Source organism: Trachypithecus francoisi, unplaced genomic scaffold, assembly GCF_009764315.1.
Source record: "Trachypithecus francoisi isolate TF-2019V2 unplaced genomic scaffold, Tfra_2.0 Lachesis_group0, whole genome shotgun sequence".
Lineage (NCBI taxonomy): Eukaryota > Metazoa > Chordata > Mammalia > Primates > Cercopithecidae > Trachypithecus > Trachypithecus francoisi.
In genome coordinates, this window is record NW_022681453.1 from 3,129,634 (window position 1) to 3,157,320 (window position 27,687).

At 39.6% G+C, this 27,687-nt stretch overlaps 1 protein-coding gene across 6 annotated transcripts in view; it reads left to right on the forward strand.

Annotated features, from left to right (window-relative positions):
- The window catches only part of IFT80 (intraflagellar transport 80), a 152,596-nt gene that overhangs the window by 45,057 nt on the left and 79,852 nt on the right, over positions 1 to 27,687 (forward strand). For all 6 annotated transcript variants that reach the window (XR_004435284.1, XM_033202814.1, XM_033202803.1 and 3 more), the window contains 2 exons: positions 4,935 to 5,024; positions 6,346 to 6,483. Coding sequence is in view for 5 of the 6 variants with exons in the window: in XM_033202814.1 (XP_033058705.1) it covers positions 4,935 to 5,024; positions 6,346 to 6,483 (228 nt within the window). In the remaining variant the exon portion in view is untranslated. The remainder of the gene's footprint in view (positions 1 to 4,934; positions 5,025 to 6,345; positions 6,484 to 27,687) is intronic.

The window sequence follows — 27,687 nt, forward strand, 5'->3', positions numbered from 1 at the left end:
TGCATACAGCCAACAGACACATGAAAAATGCTCATCATCACTGGCCATCAGAGAGATGCAAATCAAAACCACAATGAGATACCATCTCACACCAGTTAGAATGGCAATCATTAAAAAGTCAGGAAACAACAGGTGCTGGAGAGGATGTGGAGAAATAGGAACACTTTTACACTGTTGGTGGGATTGTAAACTAGTTCAACCATTATGGAAAACCGTATGGCAATTCCTCAAGGATCTAGAACTAGATGTACCATATGACCTAGCCATCCCACTACTGGGTATATACCCAAAGGATTATAAATCATGCTGCTATAAAGACACATGCACACGTATGTTTATTGCTGCACTATTCACAATAGCAAAGACTTGGAATCGACCCAAATGTCCATCTGTGACAGACTGGATTAAGAAAATGTGGCACATATACACCATGGATTATTATGCAGCCATAAAAAAGAATGAGTTTGCGTCCTTTGTAGGGACATGGATGCAGCTGGAAACCATCATTCTTAGCAAACTATCACAAGAAGAGAAAACCAAACACCGCATGTTCTCACTCATAGGTGGGAACTGAACAATGAGATCACTTGGACTCGGGAAGGGGAACATCACACATTGGGGACTATCATGGGGAGGGGGGAGGGATTGCATTGGGAGTTATACATGATATAAATGACGAATTGATGGGTGCTGACGAGTTGATGGGTGCAGCACACCAACATGGCACAAGTATACATATGTAACAAACCTGCACGTTATGCACATGTACCCTAGAACTTAAAGTATGATAATAAAAAAAAAAGAAAAAGAAACAAACAAAAAAAAGAAAATTCTTTTCTTTAAGAATGTTGAATAATGGCCCCCACTCTCTGCTGGCTTGTAGAGTTTCTGCTGAGAGATGCACTGTTAGTCTGATGGAATTCCCTTTGTGGGTAACTCGACCTTTCTTTCTGGCTGCCCTTAACTTTTTTTCCTTCATCTCTACCATGGTGAATCTCACAATTATGTGTCTTGAGGTTGCTCTTCTTGAGGAATATCTTTGTGGTGTTCTCTGTATTTCCTGAATTTGAATGTTGGCCTGCCTCGCTAGGTTGGGGAAGTTCTCTTGGATAATATCCTGAAGAGTGTTTTCCAACTTGGTTCCATTCTCCCCATCACTTTCAGGTACACCAATCAAACGGAGATTTGGTCTTTTCACATAGTCCCATATTTCTTGGAGGCTTTGTTCATTTTTTTAAATTCTTTTTTCTCTTAACTTCTCTTCTCACTTTATTTCATTAATTCGATCTTCAATCACTGAAACCCTTTCTTCCACTTGATCTAATCGGCTACTGAGGCTTGTGCATGTGTCACGTAGTTCTCGTGCCATGGTTTTCAGCTCCGTCAGGTCATTTAAGATGTTCTCTATGCTGTTTATTCTAGTTAGCCATTCATCTAATCTTTTTTCAAGGTTTTTAGCTTCCTTGGGATGGGTTAGAACATGCTCCTTTAACTCGGAGAAGTTTGTTATTACTGACCTTCTGAAGCCTACTTCTGTCAGCTCGTCAAAGTCGTTCTCTGTCTGGTTTTGTTCCATTGCTGGCAAGGAGCTGCAATTCTTTGGAGGAGAAGGGGTGCTCTGGTTTTTAGAAGTTTCAGCTTTTCTGCTCTGCTTTCACTTTGGTCTTTGATGTTGGTGACCGACAGATGGGGTTTTGGTGTGGATGTCCTTTTGGTTGATGTTGATGCTGTTCCATTCTGTTTGTTAGTTTTCCTTCTAACAGTTAGGACCCTCAGCTGCAGGTCTGTTGGAGTTTGCTGGAGGTCCACTTCAGGCCCTGTTTGCCTGAGTATCACCAGCAGAGGCTGCAGAATAGCAAATATTGCAGAACAGCAAATATTGCTGCCTGATCCTTCCTCTGGAAGCTTCGTGTCAGATGGGCATCTGCCTGTGTGAGGTGTCAGTTGGCCTCTACTGGAAGGTGTCTCCCAGTTAGGTTACACGGGGGTCAGAGACCCACTTGAGGCAGCAGTCTGTCCATTCTCAAAACTCAAACGCCATGCTGGGAAAACCACTGCTCTCTTCAGAGCTCAGTTGGAAATGCAGAAATCACCCATCTTCTGTGCTGATCACAATGGGAGCTGCAGACCAGAGCTGTTCCTATTCAGCCATCTTGGAATTGTGTCCCTGTGAATTTGTTTAGATACCTGTGATTAGGCTTGTATAAATGAAACTCAGGAAGCTGGTTATATCACCGTTGGTCAAGTAAAATATGGTTTAGTGGTTCAATAGAACCTTTGGGCCAGGAGGTAGCAGAGAGAAGCGAAGTATCCATTGCCAAAATTAGCTAGAGAGAAACAGGACTTAAAGTATAATTAGTAACTTCATGCAAATTATCTATTCCTTTTGGGCGACTAAAGCAGTTGCAATTCTTCTTGAGCATAAAAACATATTCAAATTAGGATTGTACACAAAAAAGTGTGCTTAATTAATTCTTGCTTGTGGAATGCAGTTCAGAAGTATATACCTCATTTCCTTTAAAGCCTTCTTGACACCTAGAACTTGGTTTTATAGTGAGGAGATTTTTATTTATTCATTGAATAAAAATGTAGTGCATACCTATTATATACCAGGCACTGTGGTAGGTATGAGAGTCAAAATGAAACAGAACATAGTTTCTGCCTTCAAGGAGCTTGTTGTTCAAAGGAATTTTACAAAATGCCTAATAAATTAAGAAATAAATAAAAATTATTATATGTGTAACAATATGCAAATATTTGTAATAATATGTTGATACCCTAAATTACAGTGTGAGGAAAATTTAAATCATATTTTATTCATAAATCTTGAATATGCAGTATTTATTTTGTTCCTTTAAAGTGAAACTCTTAAGAATCCGTGGCTGGGCATGGTGGCTCATGCCTGTAATCCCAGCACTTTGGGAGGCCAAGGCGGGTGGATCACTTGAGGTCAGGAGTTCAAGACCAACCTGACCAACATGGCAAAACCCCATCTCTACTAAAAATATAAAAATTAGCTCAGCGTGGTGGTGGGCACCTGTAGTCCCAGCTGCTTGGGAGGCTGAGACATGAGAATAGCTTGAACCTGGGAGGCGGAGGTTGCAGTGAGCCGAGATCGGGTCATTGCACTCCAGCCTGGATGACAGAGTAAGACTCCATTTCAGAAAAAGAAAAACAAAAAAGAATCTGTATGTATATGTGTAGCTGTATATATTGTTACATTTGTCCTTGTAGTGTATTTCAGGACATTGGATTAATTTGGCAGTTAATTGTGAGAACTATTGCTTTTTCACATGTGTTATCAAAACATTTGTTTTTGAAAATGTATTTTTTTAATATTTTGAATAAAGCAAGTTATGAATTGTTGCTTATTCTTAGAGTTTATTTGGCCCACATTTAATACTTTGTACTGTATACAATAAGAACAATAGACTGGGCAGGGCCTGAGGGGAAAGCCCTTAAAATCTGCCACCCTTTGATGTGAAGTCAGTTGACTCAGACATTAAAATATACTTATAGTCTTAAAAGAAGGTTAATTCTTTTTAGTTACATTATTCTGCCCATGGTAGCATTTAATTACACGTTAGATAATAGCCAAATGGGCCCATGAATTACATTTAAGAGCAAGACATCCATGTTTACTGTTTGGATTGCTAGTTTCTGCATGACTTATAAACACCTATGTCTATGCATAGTATGTACATTCAGCATAACCATGGGTTCTGCACTGATAGATTAAACTAACCATGAATCAAATATATTAAAAAAGATGGCATCTGTGCTGAATGTGTATAGACTTTGCTCTTGTCATTATTCCCTAACAATACAACTATTTACATAGTATTGCCATTTTATTTCTATAGTAAGTAATCTAGAGACGATTATAAGTGTGTGGGAGGATATGCATAGATTATATGCAAATATTGTGCCATTTTATATTAGGAACTTATGATTTTCATATCAGTAGGAGGTACTGGAACCAATCCCCTACAGATACCAAAGAATGACTATATACATGGAATATATCCATGGAAAACATCTTTTTGTTACATGGTAAATACAGCAAAAGTTTCTCAGAGTACTCCAGTTATAAACCAGACACATGAAGATAAAGTGAATGAAACTTAGAAGAATATGATGAACAGAATGAAATGAAGAGGATATTAAAGATGTTTGTGCAGAAGTTTTTAAAAAAAAAAATGGTTGGGGGAGCCGAACATGGTAGCTCACGCCTATAATCCCAGCACTTTGGGAGGCCAAGGCAGGAGGATTACTTGAGCCCAGGAGTTTAAGACTAGCCTAGGCAACATAGCAAGAGTTCTCTACCAAAAATGAAAAAAAAAAAATTAGCTGGGTATGGTGACATGTGCCTGTAGTCCCAGCTACTCGGGAGGCTGAGGCAAGAGGATTGCTTGAGTGTGGGAGGTGGAGACTGCAGTTAGCCCTGATCACATCATTGAACTCCAACCTGCGTGACAGTGAGACCCTGCCTCAATAAATAAATAAATAAATAAGTAAGTAAACAAGCATGAAGGCAATATCAGTAATGGCATCTGCTGTATGAAGGAGAAAGCAAGATTTGGATTCAGCTGACATTTTTGGAATACATAACATATTCATTCAGTGTTATCATACAAATGTCAGTCTTGAAATAGTTTAGCAGCAAGTGATTTTCCATCTGGAGTCCAGGCAACTGAGGAAATTCATAAGGTTTGAAGCTGTATAGTAGATGTCTTAGGTGCTCGGTGCTTGCGTTAGTGTAAATTACAAATGAAACAAGCAAATGAGGTATTGTACAATGGCTATAAAAGGAAGATAGGAATCCTTGAGAAGATGACAAGGGAGTCATTAGAAAAAGGCAAAATATATTTTCTTATAGAAAAAAACTTAAGTGCTTTTAAAGTTATGAATAATATCTTATTTTTTTCTCACAGTGGAAAGCTCATGATGGCATTATTTTAAAAGTAGATTGGAACTCAGTCAATGATCTTATTTTATCTGCTGGTGAAGACTGTAAATATAAGGTATGTAATGTTTAGATTTATCACTTGGCTGAAAGCATCAAATTTATAAGTACTTAGCATATAAGAATGTTCTTTTAGTTTTTTACTTTAGCCATGTCTTTATACTCCAGTAATTTAGCAAATTATTTTATAATGTTAAGTGGTATTTTAAAGCATGGACTTCATAAAGACTATGTCATTAGCCTGGACAACACAGTGAGACCCTACCTCTACAAAAAGAAATTAGCCAGTTGTGGTGGAGCACATCTGTGGTCCCAGCTACTTGGGAGGCTGAGGTGAGTGGATCACTTGAGCGCAGGTGGTCAAGGCTGTGGTGAGCCATAATTGTGCCACTGCATTCCAGCCTGGGCAACAAAGTGAGACCCTCTCTCTCTCAAAAAAAGAAAGAGGATCTCATTGATCTATAGAGTTTGATATTTAATAACTAACAATATCAGTATAGCCTGTAATTTTACCGTGACTCAATTTAAGTCAATTCAATGTGTTTTTAAAAATCAACCCTGCTGGTTTACTAAATATTGATCAATTTCAGGACAAAATAATTTGTAGAGAGGAATAAGGTTTAATGTATTAATAACTAGAGTTAGACACAATTAAATTGAAATAAATACTTTTAGAGAAAGTTGGTAGAGCCCTTACAGGGAGAAAAAAATTTAGGCAAAATGGTAAGCAAGCTAGATATGGTAGCTCATACCTATAACCCCAGTGCTTTGAGAGGCCAAGGCAGTAGGGTTACTTGAGACCAGGAGCTGGAGAACAGCCTAGGCAATATAACAAGACCCTGTCTCTACAAAAATTAAAAAATTAGCCAAGTGTGGCAGCATGTACCTGTAGTCCTTGCTACTTGGGAGGCTAAAGCAGGAGGATCTCTTGAGCCCAGGAGATCAAGACTGCAGTGAGCTATGATCATGCTACTGTACTCCAGCCTAGGCCACAGAGTGAGACCCTGTCTCTAAAATTCAAAAAACAAAACAAAGCTAAGAACTAAACATTTCAAAAAGTACTATTATATTTAAAAGACTTAAAGTGGGTAGATTTTATGTTCAGAGATTTAGTAAAATCTGAAAATTATGACAATGTTATAAAATAGTTTCTTTTTGAAATATTTAGGCTTAAAGGAATACAGCTTTGTTTTCCCCTCGTGTGATAGTAAAGACATTTAATTGCTAATATATAAGGTGCCGATTTCTAAATTTTTATTTACTACCTTGCTGGAAGACAAACTTCTTTTTATGTGGTGTCTGTTATAAAACATTTTTATTTTAGTTTTGGTAAACTTCTCCGTGATATTATAAAAGATTTTTAAAAATTGCTTTTGTAGGTATGGGATAGTTACAGCCGCCCACTGTACAATTCACAACCTCATGAGCATCCTATTACTTCAGTTGCCTGGGCTCCAGATGGAGAATTATTTGCTGTTGGATCATTTCATACTTTACGCTTGTGTGATAAAACTGGGGTAAGTTATAGTGGTGAGCAATCACAGATGTGCTGTCATAAATGTGGTAATGCACAACACACATGGTTCTCAATCTTTAAAAAACATTTTCAATGGATGCAATTGGTTGAATCTTTCTGATTTGTCTTTTTAATATACTGGTTCAATCAATTCCAGATATATGGGACCAAAATCTGTTTAAGTTTGAAGAATGAGCACATTCTCTACTATTTGTCTTTCTGGAAATACTTATTTTGAGCATGATTGTGAAGGATGAAGTAGTTAAAATATTAAAATTTATGCCCATTCAATATGGAAAATTCAGTTTTAAACCATTTTTTCTAATCTTTCACTGACTAGCTCATAAACTTTTTTTTTGTTTTTTGCTGTCAATATGTTTCATACGAAATCTCGATTGCATATTTTGTGTAAGGAATTAATAGTGCATTTGAAAAATAGTCATTTTAAGACCAGAGGACATGACTGGATGTGGTGTTTCATGCCTGTAATCCCAGCACTTTTGGAGTCCAAGGAGGGAGGATTGCTTGAGCCCAGGAGTTTGAGACCAGCCTGGGTAACATAATGAAACTCTGTCTCTACAAAAAAAATTTCAAAATTAGCCAAGCATGATGGTGCATACCTGTGGTCCCAGCTACTGGGAAGACTGAGGTGGGAGTCTCACTGCAGTCCAGGAGGTGGAGGCTGTAGCGAGCTATAATTGCACCACTGTACTCCAGCCTGGGTAAGAATTAGACCTTGTCTCTAAATAAATAAATAAATAACCAAAGGACATATTTTTCTTTGTCAAGGATTCATATTTGAATACATGCAAGAATTTTTCCTCACAAGAAAATATGCCCTCCTTCATACAAATTCTATTTAGAATCTAGGGAAATAGCCAACCTCAGCAGCATTTACCTATTGTACTTGAACGAATTGTTGGTTGAAGTACCCCAAAAGCAGCAGCATTATGTGGTAAGTGTGGCTGTTTTATACTATTCCTAACTGGGGAAATCATATAAAGCCACAGAACTGTGGTTTATTTGCCTCTAACGCAGAATAAGACAGAATTTTTAGAGCTTTTAATCTGTTAAGATTTCTGGTTACTTGTTTTCTACCACATAAAATATGAAGTCCTCTGCCTGGCTTTAGAAAATGTTTGAAACCTAGTGTCATAAAATCCATTCAGTCTTTTCACCCACAACTCTCTAAGTGTGTTCAAATCACGTTGAACATTGGCTCTCGAACCTTTCCTGTCTCTTACTAACATCCCCACTCGTTTTCTCATTTCATGGAATACTTTGATTTCTGTCTTAGACCATAGCAAGTTCCACTCATTCTTTTTTTTTTTTTTTTTTTTTTTTTGAGATGGAGTCTCACTCTGTCACCCAGGCTGGAGTGCAGTGGCGAGATCTCGCCTCACTGCAAGCTCCGCCTCCCGGGTTCACGCCATTCTCCTGCCTCAGCCTCCTGAGTAGCTGGGACTATGGGCGCCCTCCACCACGCCCATCTAATTTTTTGTATTTTTAGTAGAGACGGGGTTTCACTGTGTTAGCCAGGATAGTCTCGATCTCCTGACCTCGTGATCCGCCCACCTCAGCCTCCTAAAGTGCTGGGATTACAACCGTGAGCCACTGTACCCGGCCCCAGTTCCGCTCATTCTTAAAGGTCCATCTCATGTTTGACTTCCTTTGATCTTGCCTTCCATTGACTCTAAAGTTTGTTTGTATGTTTTTCTAATTTCTTTTCTGCTAGGTCCCTCCTTTCTCAATTACAGCATCAGGATGTTGAATCATCCCATCTAATCACTTAAGGAGATTTTACCTCTGATTTTCCCTATCAATGATTCTAAATCTGTAGAATATGTAGTCTCATTTTCACAATGTATTACGTTCTTTCATTGTCAAAATCCCATGGTTCAATAATTCTCTATTATTGGTGCAACACAGTAGATACTCAACAATTTATTAATAAGCCAATTTAAACATAATTTTAGGTTGTCATTTTGATTAAAATATTTAAAAAATTTAAAAGCTTGAATTAAAGGTTTATCTCATTAAGCACCTAGTCTTTTTATTTAGAATGTTAGCATCTATCTTTTATTCAATAGACATTAAATATATACTACTCATCAGACAGTGTTCTAGAAACTGGGGATATAAATAAGAAAAAGATACAAAGACTTTCACTCAAGTTGTTGACAGTGTAGTGGAGAATTAGACTATAGTACTTACAGTGCATTATGATAAGTGATATAAGGGAAGGTTTTTATACAAGCACTGCAAAGGTGTGGAAGAGCCTAACTCAGCCTGTGGGACATTGACTAGAGAGCAGAGCCTTGAAGAATTAGTAGTTCTCCCAGGAGACAACGTTGGGGAAGAGAGTTGCAGGCAAAAGAAACCTCTTGCGAATCGAAGTACAAAATAATATGGTGCTTTTTGTGCAATGTCTGTAAAATTTTCATGACATAATATGAGGAGATAATACAGAAAAGATAGATGGACTAAAGTGTTTGCCATGCAGCAGAATCCAGATTTCAGTCTTTTAAAATCTAATTCTGTTTTGTGGAGCCTCCTTTGGGGTTGCTGTTGGGTAGAAGAGAGGTGAGGGAGTTGAGCCCCTGATCTCTCTCACTACCTGCAACCAGAGTAGCTCCGGTTATACTGTTTGAACGTCTAGTATAAGATTTTCTTTGAACAGCTGAAACAGTGAAGTTGGAAATTGAGTATATTAGTCGGTAGAGAGCCATGGATGGTGTGTAGTAACATGGTAGTATTCAAATGTTGGAAATACTGCTTTGAGGTCAAAGGAACTGATTTGAGAGAAGGAATAGAATAAACAAAGGTGAGGAATCATGGTTTATTAGAAAAATTAAAAGTTTAGTATGGCCACAATAGTTTGGAGTTTATCTTATGGGCAATGATGAGTCACTGATCCATTTTAGATAGTTACCTTATTAGATTTGGCATTTTGGGGGAAGCATACTCTAAGATCATCATAGAGGAGAGATTAGAGTAGAGGTGCACTAGAGGCAGGATGGCTAATTGGGAGCTGTTATAGTACAAGAAAATGATGACGTTGGTCTGAATAATAGGGAAGTAGCAGTGGAAATGGAAGGAAATAGACAGGTTCAGGAGATAAATCCTTGCTGTATAAGTAGAAAGAGACAAGAATAATTACCTGAGTTTCCATTCCTTACTGTCTGGATGTTCGCCTGAGGATAATGCCCTTTCATGATGTAATGCCCTGTTCAATCATTACAATAGTAAACCAAGTTACCTAAATTTCAGCATTCATAAGTATCACCTGGGTATTGCAAAAATACACATTATTGGGTACTATTTGCAATATGGAGAATCAAAATCTCAGAGAATGAGGCTCTGTGAAGTGGTATTTTTAGGAAGTTTCCTAGTTGTCTTTATGCAGGTTGTCCTCAGAGGGCACTTGAAGGAAGACTTAGTGAGATGCTTGATACTCCTTTTGAGTTCTGAAATGGGCAATGCTTACTCTACTGCAGAAAAAATACCTTGAATTTGGAGATGAAATAGTAAATTATAATGCAGGTGATACCAGAAGAGAATAGTATAACAGAAAAAATTACATTTCTTAAAAATATCAGGTAATTTATTCTTCTGACTTGTTCTAAGCATCTTCTTTATTTAAAATTACTGTTGGGGGTCAGGCGCGGTGGCTCACGCCTGTAATCCCAGCACTTTGGGAGGCAGAGGTGGGCAGATCACGAGGTCAGGAGATTGAGGCCATCCTGGCTAACATGGTGAAACCCCATCTCTACTAAAAACACAAAAGCAGAATTAGCTGGGCATGGTGGCAGGCGTCTGTAGTCCCAGCTACTTGGGAGACTGAGGCAGGAGAATGGCATGAACCTGGGAGGCAGAGCTTGCGGTGAGCCAAGATTGTGCCACTGTACTCCAGCCTGGGTGACAGAGCGAGACTCCATCTCAAAAAAAAAAAATTACTTTTGGGTTATGTCTGCCACTTTGCTGCAGCAACAATGTTGACAGTATATGAATCATATGTGTGATGATATTATCTCTTAATGTTCTAGACGGATTCTTTTAGAATAACTAGTTGTAAATACTATTCAAACACTTAACTTTCATTCATTGAATTATCAATTTTTTTTGTTTCATTTTCTGCCTTGTATATTTCCACAAAAGTATTTGGAATTCATTTATGCAATCATTTCTTTTCTTTTTGCAAGGCTTATATTAACCTTGTAATATATCCTTTTATACAGTTATCATTTAGATTTTTATGAGTTACTTAATATTTAGATTTTTATGAATTACTTAATGTGTTATTTATGTGTGTATGTATATCTATACTAAATATATTTATTTGTTTGATTCTTTCTGGAGGATATTTTGACATTTTATATCGAAAACCCAAGAAATAAACATATACTTTAACCCAGCAATTCCAGTTTTAGGATTTATGCTAAGGTAATAATAAGATAAAGAATGCTTAGTGGAGCATTATTTATAATTTAACAAATGAAAAGCAATCTAAATCTCTAACAGTAAAATATTATTTAACTTAATTATGGAATATAATTCTTACAATGAACTATTAGTTATTAAAAATGATCATTACTTTTATAATACCATGAAAATGTTTTAAAATATATGACCACAAGAAAAAAATAGTTACAAACTTTATGCACAGGGTGATCTTATTAGTATATATCTGTATAAATGAACAGAAAAATAGTCTGATATGATATAACAAATTTTAACAATGGTTATGTCTGGAGTTTGGAGATTTAGTCATAGGTGGTGATAGGTGAGTTTTCTTCTTTTTTGCATATCTACATTTTCAAAATGTACATTTTTTAAATCTACATTTTCAAATAAAATGTATAGTTTTTGAAAAGGGAAAAATAGCTTTATCCTTTCTTTTGTTTAGTTTTCCCTAGATTCTCTAATCATGTAATTCAGCCTTCTTTCTCTTTTTAAAAAATGTTGTTTTTTGAAGTTATCCAATTTATTTTAGAAATATGTATTAGTTAAAACATGGGAAACTATTTTTACGGTGACATGCATTTTTTTTTTTTTTTGAGTCTCGCTCTGTCGCCAGGCTGGAGTGCAGTGGCATGATCTTGGCTCACTGCAATTTCCACCGCCCGGAATCAAGCGATTCTCCTGCCCCAGCCTCCCAAGTAGCTGAGATAACATGTGCGTGTCACTACGCCCAGCTAATTTTTGTATTTTTAGTAGAGGCGAGGTTTCCCCATGTTGGCCAGGATGGTCTCGATCTCTTGACCTGGTGATCCACCTGCCTTGGCCTCCCAAAGTGCTGGGATTACAGGCGTGAGCCACCGCGTCCGGCCTGGTGACATACATCTTTATTGGGGAATAATTCTACTCACTAAGATATAAATGCTATGAGCATTTTGAGTTTAATAAAAGTATGTAAATACTTTCTGCATATCTATTTTTTTTTTTTTTTTTTTTTAGACAGAGTCTTGCTCTGTCACCCAGGCTGGAGTGCAGTGGCGCTATCTCAACTTACAACAATCTCTGCCTCCTGGGTTCAATTGATTCTTGTGCCTCAGCCTCCCAAGTAGCTGGGACTACAGGCATGCACCACCACTCCCAGCTAATTTGTATTTTTAGTAGAGACGGGATTTCACCATATTTCACCCAATCAGACGTAGATTTGGTCTTTTTACATAATCCCATACTTCTTGCAGGCTTTGTTCATTTCTTTTTCTTCTTTTTTCTTTTGGTTTCTCTTCTCGCTTCATTTCATTCATTTGATCCTCAATCGCTGATACTCTTTCTTCCAGTTGATCGAGTCGGTTACTGAAGCTTGTGCATTTGTCACGTATTTCTCGTGTCATGGTTTTCATCTCTGTCATTTCGTTTATGATCTTCTCTGCATTAATTAGTCTAGCTGTCAATTCTTCCACTCTTTTTTCAAGATTTTTAGTTTCTTTGCGCTGGGTACGTAATTCCTCCTTTAGCTCTGAGAAATTTGATGGACTGAAGCCTTCTTCTCTCATCTCGTCAAAGTCATTCTCTGACCAGCTTTGATCCATTGCTGGCGATGGGCTGCGCTCCTTTGCAAGGGGAGATGCGCTCTTATTTTTTGAATTTCCAGCTTTTCTGCCCTGCTTCTTCCCCATCTTTGTGGTTTTATCTGTCTCTGGTCTTTGATGATGGTGACGTACTGATGGGGTTTTGGTACAGGTGTCCTTCCTGTTTGATAGTTTTCCGTCTGACAGTCAGAAGGACTGTCTGTTGGTCTGTTGGAGATTGCTTGAAGTCCACTCCAGACCTTGTTTGCCTGGGTATCAGCAGCAGAGGTTGCCCACGATAGAATATTGCTGAACAGCGAGTGTACCTGTCTGATTCTTCCTTTGGAAGCTTCCTCTCAGGGGTGTACTCCCCCCTGTGAGGTGTGGGGTGTCAGACTGCCCCTAGTGGGGGATGTCTCCCAGCTAGGCTACTCAGGGGTCAGGGACCCACCTGAGCAGGCAGTCTGTCCGTTCTCAGATCTCAACCTCCGCGTTGGGAGATCCACGGCTCTCCCCAAAGCTGTCAGACAGAGTTGTTCGCGTCTGCACCGGCCCCCGCTGCTTCCCTTATTGGTCTTCAGCTGTGCGCTGTCCCCAGAGGTGGAGTCTACCAAGACAGGTAGGCTTCCTTGAGCTGCTGTGAGCTCCACCCAGTTCGAGCTTCCCAGCGGCTTTGTTTACCTACTTAAGCCTCAGCAATGGCGGGCGCCCCTCCCCCAGCCTCGCTGCTGCCTTGTGGATAGATCGCTGCAGACTGCTGTGTTAGCAGTGAGGGAGGCTCCGTGGGCGTGGGACCCTCCCGGCCAGGTGTGGGATATATTCTCCTGGTGTGCCTGTTTGCTTAAAGCACAGTATTGGGGTGGGAGTTACCCGATTTTCCAGGTGTTGTGTGTCTCAGTTCCCCTGGCTAGGAAAACGGATTCCGTTCCCCCTTGCGCTTCCAGGTGAGGCGATGCCTCGCCCTGCTTCAGCTCTCGCTGGTCAGGCTGCAGCAGCTGACCAGCACCGATTGTCCGGCACTCCCTAGTGAGATGACCCCAGTACCTCAGTTGAAAATGCAGAAATCACCGGTCTTCTGTGTCACTCGCCCTGGGAATTGGAGACTGGAGCTGTTCCTATTCGGCCATCTTGCTCTGCCCCTACTTTGCCATTTAAAAAAATGTCAGATTTTGCCCTGATTGAAAAAATGAGTCTTTCAAATAATCTAACATCTGGTTGGCTTTTCATTGAGCTGTCACTTGCATCTTAGCACAGACATTTTTCTTCTATGAGTAAGAGGAATTCTTTTATTAATCCATCTATTTTATATATTATACATAAGTATATGGCATTGTTATTTTAAATAAAGGTGAGTCTCCCATTATTATTGTATGGGAGTCTAAGTCTCTTTGTAAGTCTCTAAGGACTTGCTTTATGAATCTGGGTGCTCCTGTATTGGGTGCATATATATTTAGGACAGTTGGCTCTTCCTGTTGAATTGATCCCTTTACCATTATGTAATGGCCTTCTTTGTCTCTTTTGATCTTTGATGGTTTAAAGTCTGTTTTGTCAGAAACTAGTATTGCAACCCCTGCTTTTTTTTGTTCTCCATTTGCTTGGTAGATCTTCCTTCATCCCTTTATTTTGAGCCTATGTGTGTCTCTACGTGTGAGATGGGTCTCCTGAATACAGCAAACTGATGGGTCTTGACTCTTTATCCAGTTTGCCAGTCTGTGTCTTTTAATTGGAGCATTTAGTCCATTTACATTTAAGATTAATATTGTTATGTGTGAACTTGATCCTGTCATTATGATATTAACTGGTTATTTTGCTGGTTAGTTGATGCAGTTTCTTCCTAGCCTCGATGGTCTTTACATTTTGGCATGTTTTTGCAATGGCTGGTACTGGTTGTTCCCTTCCATGTTTAGTGCTTCCTTCAGGGTCTCTTGTAAGGCAGGCCTGGTGGTGACAAAATCTCTAAGCATTTGCTTGTCTGTAAAGGATTTTATTTCTCCTTCACTCACAAAACTTAGTTTGGCTGGATATGAAATTCTGGATTTAAAATTCTTTTCTTTAAGAATGTTGAATATTGGCCCCCACTCTCTTCTGGCTTGTAGAGTTTCTGCTGAGAGATCTGCTGTTAGTCTGATGGGTTTCCCTTTGTGGGTAACTCGACCTTTCTCTCTGGCTCCCTTTACCAGTTTTTCCTTCATTTCAACTTTGGTGAATCTGACAATTATGTGCCTTGGAGTTGCTCTTCTCGAGGAATATCTTTGTGGCGTTCTCCGTATTTCCTGAATTTGAATGTTGGCCTGTCTCACTAGGTTGGGGAAGTTCTCCTGGATGATATGCTGAAGTGTTTTCCAACTTGGTTCCATTTTCCCCCTCACTTTCAGGCACCCCAATCAGACGTAGATTTGGTCTTTTTACATAATCCCATACTTCTTGAAGGCTTTGTTAATTTCTTTTTCTTCTTTTTTCTTTTGGTTTCTCTTCTCTCTTCATTTCATTCATTTGATCCTCAATTGCTGATACTCTTTTTTCCAGTTGATCGAGTCGGTTACTGAAGCTTGTGCATTTGTCATGTATTTCTCGTGTCATGGTTTTTATCTCTGTCAGTTCGTTTATGGCCTTCTCTGCATTGATTATTCTAATTATCCATTCCTCCATTCTTTTTTCAAGATTTTTAGTTTCGTTGTGCTGAGTATGTAATTCCTCCTTTATCTCTGAGAAGTTTGATGGACTGAAGCCTTCTTCTCTCAACTCGTCAAAGTCATTCTCCATCCAGCTTTGATCCGTTGCTGGTGATGAGCTGCGCTCCTTTGGAGGGGGAGATGCACTCGTATTTTTTGAATTTCCAGCTTTTCTGCCCTGCTTTTTCCCCATCTTTGTGATTTTATCTGCCTTTGGTCTTTGATGATGGTGACGTACTGATGGTGTTTTGGTGTGGGTGTCCTTTCTGTTTGTTAGTTTTCTTCTAACAGTCAGGACCCTCAGCTGTAGGTCAGTTGGAGATTGCTTGAGGTCCACTCCAGACCCTGTTTGCCTAGGTATCAGCAGCAGAGGCTGCAGAAGATAGAATATTGCTGAACAGTGAGTGTACCTGTCTTATTCTTGCTTTGGAAGTTTCGTCTCGGGGTGTACCCTGCCGTGTGAGGTGTGGTGTCGATCTGCCCCTAGTGGGGAATGTCTCCCAGTTAGGCTACTCAGGGGTCAGGGACCCACTTGAGCAGGCAGTCTGTCTGTTCTCAGATCTCAACCTCTGTGTTGGGAGATCCACTGCTCTCTTCAATGCTGTCACACAGGGTCGTTTGCGTCTGCAGAGGTTTCTGCTGCTTTTTTCGTTTGTTTGTTTAGCTGTGCCCTATCCCCAGAGGTGGAGTCTACAGAGACAGGCAGGCCTCCTTTAGCTGCAGTGGGCTCCACCCAGTTCGAGCTTCCCGGAGGCTTTGTTTACCTACTTAAGCCTGATACCCCAGTGTCAACATTAGACAGATCAATGAGACAGAAAGTTAACAAGGATATCCAGGAATTGAACTCAACTCTGCACCAAGTGGAACTAATAGACATTTACAGAACTCTGCACTCACCATATTGCCCAGGCTGGTCTTGAACTCCTGAGCTCAAATGATCTGTCCGTCTTGGCCTCCCAAAGTGCTGGGATTATAGGCATAAGCCACCATGCCTAGCCTCTGTATATCTTTTTTTTTTTTAATTTTTTTTTTATTATACTTTAAGTTCTAGGGTACATGTGCATAACGTGCAGGTTTGTTACATATGTATACTTATGCCATGTTGGTGTGCTGCACCCATCAACTCGTCAGCACCCATCAATTCATCATTTATATCATGTATAACTCCTCAGTGCAATCCCTCCCTCCTCCCCCCTCCCCATGATAGGCCCTGGTGTGTGATGTTCCCCTTCCCGAGTCCAAGTGATCTCATTGTTCAGTTCCCACCTATGAGTGAGAACATGCGGTGTTTGGTTTTCTCTTCTTGTGATAGTTTGCTAAGAATGATGGTTTCCAGCTGCATCCATGTCCCTACAAAGGACGCAAACTCATCCTTTTCTATGGCTGCATAATATTCCATGGTGTATATGTGCCACATTTTCTTAATCCAGTCTGTCACAGATGGACATTTGGGTTGATTCCAAGTCTTTGCTATTGTGAATAGTGCCGCAATAAACATACGTGTGCATGTGTCTTTGTAGTAGAATAATTTATAATCCTTTGGGTATATACCCAGTAGTGGGATGGCTGGGTCATATGGTACATCTAGTTCTAGATCCTTGAGGAATTGCCATACTGTTTTCCATAATGGTTGAACTAGTTTACAATCCCACCAACAGTGTAAAAGTGTTCCTATTTCTCCACATCCTCTCCAACACCTGTTTTTTCCTGACTTCTTAATGATTGCCATTCTAACTGGTGTGAGATGGTATCTCATTGTGGTTTTGATTTGCATTTCTCTGATGGCCAGTGATGATGAGCATTTTTTCATGTGTCTGTTGGCTGTATGGATGTCTTCTTTTGAGAAATGTCTGTTCATATCCTTTGCCCACTTTTGATGGGGTTGTTGTTTTTTTTCTTGTATATTTGTTTGAGTTCTTGTAGATTCTGGATATTAGCCCTTTGTCAGATGAGTAGGTTGCAAAAATTTTCTCCCATTCTGTAGGTTGCCTGTTCACTCTGATGGTAGTTTCCTTTGCTGTGCAAAAGCTCTTTAGTTTAATTAGATCCCATTTGTCAATTTTGGCTTTTGCTGCCATTGCTTTTGGTGTTTTAGACATGAAGTCCTTGCCCATGCCTATGTCCTGAATGGTACTACCTAGATTTTCTTCTAGGGTTTTTATGGTATTAGGTCTAACATTTAAGTCTCTAATCCATCTTGAATTAATCTTCGTATAAGGGGTAAGGAAAGGATCCAGTTTCAGCTTTCCACTTATGGCTAGCCAATTTTCCCAGCACCATTTATTAATAGGGAATCCTTTCCCCATTTCTTGTTTCTCTCAGGTTTGTCAAAGATCAGATGGCTGTAGAAGTGTGGTATTATTTCTGAGGACTCTGTTCTGTTCCATTGGTCTATATCTCTGTTTGGTACCAGTACCATGCTGTTTTGTTTGTACTGTAGCCTTGTAGTATAGTTTGAAGTCAGGTAGCATGATGCCTCCAGCTTTGTCCTTTTGACTTAGGATTGTCTTGGCAATGCGGGCTGTTTTTTGGTTCCATATGAACTTTAAAGCAGTTTTTTCCAATTCTGTGAAGAAAGTCATTGGTAGCTTGATGGGGATGGCATTGAATCTATAAATTACCTTGGGCAGTATGGCCATTTTCACGATATTGATTCTTCCTATCCATGAGCATGGTATGTTCTTCCATTTGTTTGTGTCCTCTTTGATTTCACTGAGCAGTGGTTTGTAGTTCTCCTTGAAGAGGTCCTTTACATCCCTTGTAAGCTGGATTCCTAGGTATTTTATTCTCTTTGAAGCAATTGTGAATGGAAGTTCATTCATGATTTGGCTCTCTGCTTCTCTGTTACTGGTGTATAAGAATGCTTGTGATTTTTGCACATTAATTTTGTATCCTGAGACTTTGCTGAAGGTGCTTATGAGCTTAAGGAGATTTTGGGCTGAGACGATGGGGTTTTCTAAATATACAATCATGTCATCTGCAAACAGGGACAATTTGACTTCTTCTTTTCCTAACTGGATACCCTTGATTTCTTTCTCTTGCCTGATTGCCCTAGCCAGAACTTCCAACACTATGTTGAATAGGAGTGGTGAGAGAGGGCATCCCTGTCTTGTGCCAGTTTTCAAAGGGAATTTTTCCAGTTTTTGCCCATTCAGTATGATATTAGCTGTGGGTTTGTCATAAATAGCTCTTATTATTTTGAGGTACGTTCCATCAATACCGAATTTAGTGAGCGTTTTTAGCATGAAGGGCTGTTGAATTTTGTCAAAAGCCTTTTCTGCATCTATTGAGATAATCATGTGGTTCTTGTCTTTGGTTCTGTTTATATGCTGGATTACGTTTATTGATTTGCGAATGTTGAACCAGCCTTGCATCCCAGGGATGAAGCCCACTTGATGATGGTGGATAAGCTTTTTGATGTGCTGCTGAATCCGGTTTGCCAGTATTTTATTGAGGATTTTTGCATCGATGTTCATCAGGGATATTGGTCTAAAATTTTCTTTTTTTGTTGTGTCTCTGCCAGGCTTTGGTATCAGGATGATGTTGGCCTCATAAAATGAGTTAGGGAGGATTCCCTCTTTTTCAATTGATTGGAATAGTTTCAGAAGGACTGGTACCAGCTCCTCCTTGTACCTCTGGTAGAATTCAGCTGTGAATCCATCTGGTCCTGGACTTTTTTTCGTGGGTAGGCTATTAATTGTTGCCTTATTTTCAGAGCCTGCTATTGGTCTATTCAGGGATTCAACTTCTTCCTGGTTTAGTCTTGGGAGACTGTAAGTGTCCAGGAAATTATCCATTTCTTCTAGATTTTCTAGTTGATTTGCGTAGAGGCGTTTATAGTATTCTCTGATGGTTGTTTGTATTTCTGTGAGGTAAGTGGTGATATCCCTTTTATCATTTTTTATTGCATCTATTTGATTCCTGTCTCTTTTCTTCTTTATTAGTCGTGCTAGCGGTCTGTCAATTTTGTTGATCTTTTCAAAAAACCAACTCCTGGATTCATTGATTTTTTTGGAGGGTTTTTTGTGTCTCTATCTCCTTCAGTTCTGCTCTGATCTTAGTTATTTCCTGCCTTCTGCTAGCTTTTGAATGTGTTTGCTCTTGCCTCTCTAGTTCTTTTAATTGTGATGTTAGAGTGTCAATTTTAGATCTTTCCAGCTTTCTCTTGTGGGCATTTAGTGCTATAAATTTCCCTCTACACACTGCTTTAGATGTGTCCCAGAGATTCTGGTATGTTGTATCTTTGTTCTCATTGGTTTCAAAGAACATCTTTATTTCTGCTTTCATTTTGTTATGTACCCAGTAGTCATTCAGGAGCAGTTGTTCAGTTTCCATGTAGTTGAGCGGTTGGATTGAGTTTCTTAGTCCTGAGTTCTAGTTTGATTGCACTGTGGTCTGAGAGACAGTTTGTTATAATTTCTGTTCTTTGACATTTGCTGAGGAGTGCTTTACTTCCAATTATGTGGTCAATTTTGGAATAAGTGTGATGTGGTGTTGAGAAGAATATATATTCTGTTGATTTGGGGTGGAGAGTTCTATAGATGTCTATTAGGTCCGCTTGGTGCAGAGATGAGTTCAATTCCTGGATATCCTTGTTAACTTTCTGTCTCGTTGATCTGTCTAATGTTGACAGTGGAGTGTTGAAGTCTCCCATTGTTATTGTATGGGAGTCTAAGTCTCTTTGTAAGTCTTTAAGGACTTGTTTTATGAATCTGGGTGCTCCTGTATTGGGTGCATATATATTTAGGAGAGCTAGCTCTTCCTGTTGAATTGATCCCTTTACCATTATGTAATGGCCTTCTTTGTCTCTTTGATCTTTAATGGTTTAAAGTCTGTTTTATCAGAGACTAGGATTGCAACCCCTGCTTTTTTCGTTCTCCATTTGCTTGGTAGATCTTCCTCCATCCCTTTATTGTGAGCCTATGTATGTCTCTGCATGTGAGATGGGTCTCCTGAATACAGCAGACTGATGGGTCTTGACTCTTTATCCAGTTTGCCAGTCTGTGTGTTTTAATTGGAGCATTTAGTCCATTTACATTTAAGGTTAATATTGTTATGTGTGAACTTGATCCTGTCATTATGATATTAACTGGTTATTTTGCTCGTTAGTTGATGCAGTTTCTTCCTAGCCTCGATGGTCTTTACATTTTGGCATGTTTTTGCAATGGCTGGTACTGATTGTTCCTTTCCATGTTTAGTGCTTCCTTCAGGGTCTCTTGTAAGGCAGGCCTGGTGGTGACAAAATCTCTAAGCATTTGCTTATCTGTAAAGGATTTTATTTCTCCTTCACTTATGAAACTGAGTTTGGCTGGATATGAAATTCTGGGTTGAAAATTCTTTTCTTTAAGAACGTTGAATATTGGCCCCCACTCTCTTCTGGCTTGTAGAGTTTCTGCCGAGAGATCTGCTGTTAGTCTGATGGGCTTCCCTTTGTGTGTAACCCGACCTTTCTCTCTGGCTGCCCTTAAGATTTTTTCCTTCATTTCAACTTTGGTGAATCTGGCAATTACGTGTCTTGGAGTTGCTCTTCTGGAGGAGTATCTTTGTGGCGTTCTCTGTATTTCCTGAATTTGAATGTTGGCCTGCCCTACTAGGTTGCAGAAGTTCTCCTGGATGATATCCTGCAGAGTGTTTTCCAACTTGGTTCCATTTTCCCCCTCACTTTCAGGCACCCCAATCAGACGTAGATTTGGTCTTTTTACATAATCCCATACTTCTTGCAGGCTTTGTTCATTTCTTTTTCTTCTTTTTTCTTTTGGTTTCTCTTCTCGCTTCATTTCATTCATTTGATCCTCAATCGCTGATACTCTTTCTTCCAGTTGATCGAGTCGGTTACTGAAGCTTGTGCATTTGTCACGTATTTCTCGTGTCATGGTTTTCATCTCTGTCATTTCGTTTATGATCTTCTCTGCATTAATTAGTCTAGCTGTCAATTCTTCCACTCTTTTTTCAAGATTTTTAGTTTCTTTGCGCTGGGTACGTAATTCGTCCTTTATCTCTGAGAAGTTTGATGGACTGAAGCCTTCTTCTCTCATCTCGTCAAAGTCATTCTCTGACCAGCTTTGATCCATTGCTGGCGATGGGCTGCGCTCCTTTGCAAGGGGAGATGCGCTCTTATTTTTTGAATTTCCAGCTTTTCTGCCCTGCTTTTTCCCCATCTTTGTGGTTTTATCTGTCTCTGGTCTTTGATGATGGTGACGTACTGATGGGGTTTTGGTGTAGGTGTCCTTCCTGTTTGATAGTTTTCCTTCCGACAGTCAGTACCCTCAGCTATAGGTCTGTTGGACATTGCTTGAGGTCCACTCCAGACCCTGTTTGCCTGGGTATCAGCAGCAGAGGTTGCCGAAAATAGAATATTGCTGAAGAGCGAGTGTACCTGTCTGATTCTTCCTTTGGAAGTTTCCTCTCAGGGTTGACTCCACCCTGTGAGGTGTGGGGTGTCAGACTGCCCCTAGTGGGGGATGTCTCCCAGCTAGGCTACTCGGGTCAGGGACCCACCTGAGCAGGCAGTCTGTCCGTTTTCAGATCTCAACCTCCGCGTTGGGAGATCCACGGCTCTCCCCAAAGCTGTCAGACAGAGTTGTTCGCGTCTGCACCGGCCCCCGCTGCTTCCCCTATTGGTCTTCAGCTGTGCGCTGTCCCCAGAGGTGGAGTCTACCAAGACAGGTAGTCTTCCTTGAGCTGCTGTGAGCTCCACCCAGTTCGAGCTTCCCAGCGGCTTTGTTTACCTACTTAAGCCTCAGCAATGGCGGGCGCCCCTCCCCCAGCCTCGCTGCTGCCTTGTGGATAGATCGCTGCAGACTGCTGTGTTAGCAGTGAGGAAGGCTCCGTGGGCGTGGGACCCTCCCGGCCAGGTGTGGGATATATTCTCCTGGTGTGCCTGTTTGCTTAAAGCACAGTATTGGGGTGGGAGTTACCCGATTTTCCAGGTGTTGTGTGTCTCAGTTCCCCTGGCTAGGAAAACGGATTCCGTTCCCCCTTGCGCTTCCAGGTGAGGCGATGCCTCGCCCTGCTTCAGCTCTCGCTGGTCAGGCTGCAGCAGCTGACCAGCACCGATTGTCCGGCACTCCCTAGTGAGATGACCCCAGTACCTCAGTTGAAAATGCAGAAATCACCGGTCTTCTGTGTCACTCGCCCTGGGAGTTGGAGACTGGAGCTGTTCCTATTCGGCCATCTTGCTCCGCCCCCCTAATCCTGCATATCTTTTTTAAGAATGCCAAGCAGACATTGTCTTTATAGAGTTCACTTTCTTGTTGATAAGACATATAGTAAATAATTAATTATACACTCAGTTATTTAATTACAGTTGTAATAAATTTTAAAAACAGGAACAGGCTGCTCTTAGTAATGAGAACTAATATGTCTGGAGGGTCAAAGCAGGTTAGTGTGATGAAAGGGAAGAAAGGCAGCGCTTATTGAGACTCTTCACCTTTTCTTCTTACCACTTAAGTATATATGGTAACTGCTGGTGTCAACTTAGAGTAAGTTTACCCAACTTACTCTTAATGGTGTCAATTTAGACCTGAAAATTTAAGTCAGCTGGTGTCAGCTGCTTTTCTCACACAATGTCTTCTCTTTCGTAAAAAAAACTTGCCAAAGTTTCTTTTAAAAAGTACATGTTTTCTTGAATCTGGAAATGTTACCCTTAAATGTAGCCCCTTGTTTCTTTTTGTTTCTCTCGTAATCTGTAACTTAAAGTGGTATAATGAATGTTTGTCTAAATAATGTAATCATTTATCCAGGGCCAGATTTTGTGAAATAATTTCAATATCAAATATATAAGAATCTAATATGCAGAAATTATCTATAACCTAGCATTTTCCACAAATTTATCAAATTTCTATTTAGTGTTTGAGAGCTCTTCACAAATTTTTAGTTGAGGTGCAGCGTTCCTTTTTTTTTTTCTTTTTGAGAGGGAGTCTAGCTCTGTCACCCAGGCTGGAGTGCCGTGGCGTGATCTCGGCTCACTGCCATCTCTGTCTCCCAGCTTCAAGCGATTCTCCTGCCTCAGCCTCCCGAGTAGCTGGGATTATAGGTGCCTGCCACAGTGCCCAGCTAATTTTTGTATTTTTTATTCGAGACGGGGTTTTGCCATGTTGTCCAGACTAGTCTCAAACTCCTGACCTCAGGTCATCTACTTGCCTCTCGGCCTCCCAAAGTGCTGGGATTACAGGCGTGAGCCACGGCGCCCGGCCTTGTTCTCTTCTTTCAACCATTGACTCCTCTCAAGTTTATGGCTTTTTTAAAAAAACAAATTTATCAGGATACAATTTGTATATGACACATTTTACCCATTTAAAATGTGCAACTTAGTGTTTTCTACTATATTCATAGGGTTGTGCAACCATTACCAAACTCTAATTTTAGAACATTTTCCTTTCCTCTAAAAGGAGTTGTGTACCTATTAACTGTCAATCCCTATTTTTCCCTACTGCACTCCTAGTCCCTGGCAACCACTAATCTACTTTTTTTCTATGAATTTGTCAAGTTTAGACATTTCATATAAATGAAATAATACATTATGTGGCCTTTTGTGACTGGCTTCTTTCAGTTAGTGTGTTTTCAAGATTCATCCATGTATCCAGTACTTTATTCTTTTTTATAGACAAATAATATTTCATCATATGTTTATAACACATTTTGTTTATTTATTAATCAGTTAATGGACATTTAGTGGTTTCAAAATTTGGTTATTAGAAATAATGCTGCTATGACTATGTGAACACGGTTTTATTTTTGTGTGGACATGTTTTAATTTTTCTTGAGTGTATACTTAGAAGTAAAATTGCTACAATAAGTGTAACCCTATGTTTAACTCTTTGCAGACCTGCCAAATTGTTTTCCAAAGTGGCTGTCTGCCTACTTTTGACCGCTGTCCAGTCTTCAAATACTTGTTTTTGTATTTTGTCTGGAGTGCATAGGTGTTATCTGTGAGAAGGCAGATCTAATAGCAGCTGTTCTGCTATTGTCATTCTTTACATATCAGAAGTTTATTTTAAATAATTGAACATGAGTTTGTAAAAATTAGCTTTGTACATTTCAGAGCTACTGCGGTGATTCTCAAGGTGGAGTGGAGTGGGAAAGCTACCTGTTTGAATTTCATCGCTCAAGAAATTTTCCAGAAAAATAGCCAAAAGGCATAAATAGTTCATAGACAAATATAAATGGCCAATAAAAACATGAAAGGATGTTCAGTTTAACTAATAAATAAATATAAAATAAAGAAGTAAATAAATAAAATAATATATTTTACCCAATAAGTTGAAAAGATTAATAATGACCTAAAACCCTCAGTTTCAGTTGAGCAGGAAGGAATTGAACTCCTTCATTTATACAGTATTAGTGGAAATATGAGTTATTTGACTTTTTGAAGGGTAGTTTGATAATACATATCCAAATGTCAGATGCACATATCCCTTGACTCAGGAATCTCTCTTCTAGGAGTTTTCTTTAAAGAGAGCATTGCATAAGTACACAAAGATATATGCATATCAGTTGTCATCACAGTATTAATAGTGAAAAGTAAAAATAAATATCCATGAGCAGGTGACTGATTGGTTATTATTCTATATACCTAAAGTGCAATACCCTCAACTCATTAAAAATGGAGAAGAAGAATCATGTTTAATCATCTGGAAAGATATTTGTGATGTTATTTAGTAAAAAGACTAGGTTATAGGACAGCATGCTATTCTATGATCTCACGTAAGTAAAATTGTGTACCCATGTCTCTAACTGTATGACTAAAGGTATACCCGTTGTTGTTGGATAGTATATTTGGGCCATCTTTTCCTTCCTCTTTAGATGCTTTTGTATAGTGTGAGCCTTTCTCTCTGACTATATCAGTTATACAGATGCAATAAAGGTTTTAAAATTTTCTTCAGTAAAAATGAGCAGAGGAGGAATGGTGTCACAGAAAATGGTGGAATAGGCAGCCCTAAAAATTGGTTCCTCCACTGAAGTAGCCATTAAGCTGGAAAAAATGTCAGAATCATTTTTTTCCGAGCTCTGGGATCTAATAAAAAAAACACTAGCAACCAGAGGAGTGCTTAATTAAAAAACAAAACAACAACAAAAAAAATGGCTAAATTTTGGTAAGCATTGTGGCATTTTTGCTTACTTGCGTACTGTCCCCCACTCCCAGCCTGGCAGTAGCTAAAATGATGGCAACCTGGGTTCTGGTGTGGCTTGCTGGTGTGTGTGTATTGGGTGGTGCAGTGGGGGCGGGGCAGGGGACACAATATGGACAGTGTCCTCAAAAAGTTGCGATTCTCACAAATTGCACTTTTTGACCTCTCATAGTTCCCTGAAGGACTGGCATAACGTTTTGTCTTTGTTTTGATGCCTTAGAAATCTCTCAGTGCTGGAGTGGCATTAAAGAATAAGGGCTGAACCGGGCGCCGTGCCTCAAGCCTGTAATCCCAGCACTTTGGGAGGCTGAGACAGGCGGATCACGAGGTCAGGAGATCGAGACCATCCTGGCTAACATGGTGAAACCACGTCTCTACTAAAAAATACAAAAACACTAGCTGGGCGAGGTGGCGGGTGCCTGTAGTCCCAGCTACTCAGGAGGCTGAGACAGGAGAATGGTGTAAACCCGGGAGGGGGAGCTTGCAGTGATCTGAGATCAGGCCACTGCACTCCAGCCTGGGCTGCAGAGCGAGACTCCGTCTCAAAAAAAAAAAAATTAAAAAAATAAAGAATAAGGGCTTTGGAGGGTCCTCACATGTACTGAGGGATCTAGAATGTAACATACATGCCCAGGGCCATACACATGCTCAGAAAAGACCAGAGGATGTGAGGCTTGTATCACTGGAAAATCTTTCATCTATGAACAAACAAGGAGTGAAAGCTAAAGTAGAGTTGTAGGTGGTCTGGCTATGTATTAAAGGAGTGCTTAGGTCAGAGCCAATTGACAAAGAGTGGGAGAGTATTTTTGTTCTTTCTTTTTGGCTCTGTCTGGCTGACCACTGAGATAACGGAATGGAGACTTCAGTGACCACACACAAAAAGCAGTCTGCAAAAATAGTTTGGAAAAGTCAGTAAATAGACAGATAACTGAGCCCTCAACAAGCAACAACACAAGCCTTGTTGGGGAGAGATTCTGATTTCCAGAGTTACCACATTATGATATTAAAAACATCCAATTTTCTACAAAAAATTACAAGGCATACAAGAAGCAGGAAATTACAGCCCATTCACAGGGAAAGAGATTAATAGAAACCATACCTGAGAATGCCCAGCATTGGACTTATTACACAAATACTTTATTTTTTTCAAAGTTTTATTGTTAATTGACAAATAGTAATTGTTTATGAGGTACAGGTACAATGTGCTGTTTTGATATATGTGTACATCGTGGAAGGATTATATCAAACTAATTAACATGTCTATCACCTTACATAACATTTTTTGTAGTGATAACATTTAAAATCTTCTATTTTAGCAATTTTGAAATCTACAACACTTTGTTATTATTATTAACCATGCTATGCAATAGATTTTGAAAACTTTCTGTCCTGTCTAACTGAAACTTTATACTCTTTAATCATCATTTCCCCATTCCCCACTACGCGCCACCTGGTAGCCACTGTTCTACTCTTTACTTTTATAGATTTGATTTTTTTATTTAACTTTAATTTTTGTAGATACACAATAGGTGCAGATATTTATGGAGTATATGAGATGTTTTGATGCAGCATGCAATGTATAATAATCATATCACAGAGAATGGGGTATCCATTCCCTCAAGCATTTATCTTTTGTGTTACAAACAATCCAATCATACTCCTTTAGTTATTTTAAAATATGCAATTAAATTATTGACTATAGTCACTCTGTTGTACTATCAAATAATAGTAGATCTTATTCTTTCTCATTTTTAAAATATGTATTAACTATTCCCACCCGCTCTCCTCCCCGAACCCATGACCCTTCCCAGCCTCTGATAACCATCCTTCTTTTTTTTTTTTCTGAGGCAGAGTCTTGCTCTGTCACCGAGTCTGGAGTGCAATGGAGCAATCTTGGCCCACTGCAACCTCTGCCTCCTGGGTTCAAGCAATTCTCCTTCCTCAGCCTCCCGAGTAGCTGGGAATACAGGTGCCTGCCACCATGTCTGGCTGATTTTTGTACTTTTTTTTTAGTAGAGACTGGATTTCACCCATGTTGGTCAGACTGGTCTCGAACTCTTGACCTCAAGTGATCCACCTACCTTGGCCTCCCAAAGTGCTGGGATTACTGGTGTCATCCTTCTACTCTCTATCTCCATGAGTTCAATTGTTTTGATTTTAAATCCACAAATAAGTGAGAACATGCGATATTTGTCTTTCTGCACCTGGCTTATTTCACTTAACGTAGTGATCTCTATTTCGATACATGTTATTGCAAATAACAGGATCTCATTCATTTTTATGGCTGAATAGTACTCCATTGTGTATATGTACCAAATTTTCTTTATCTATTCATCTGTTGATAGACACTTAGGTTACTTCCACATCTTGCCCATTGTGAACA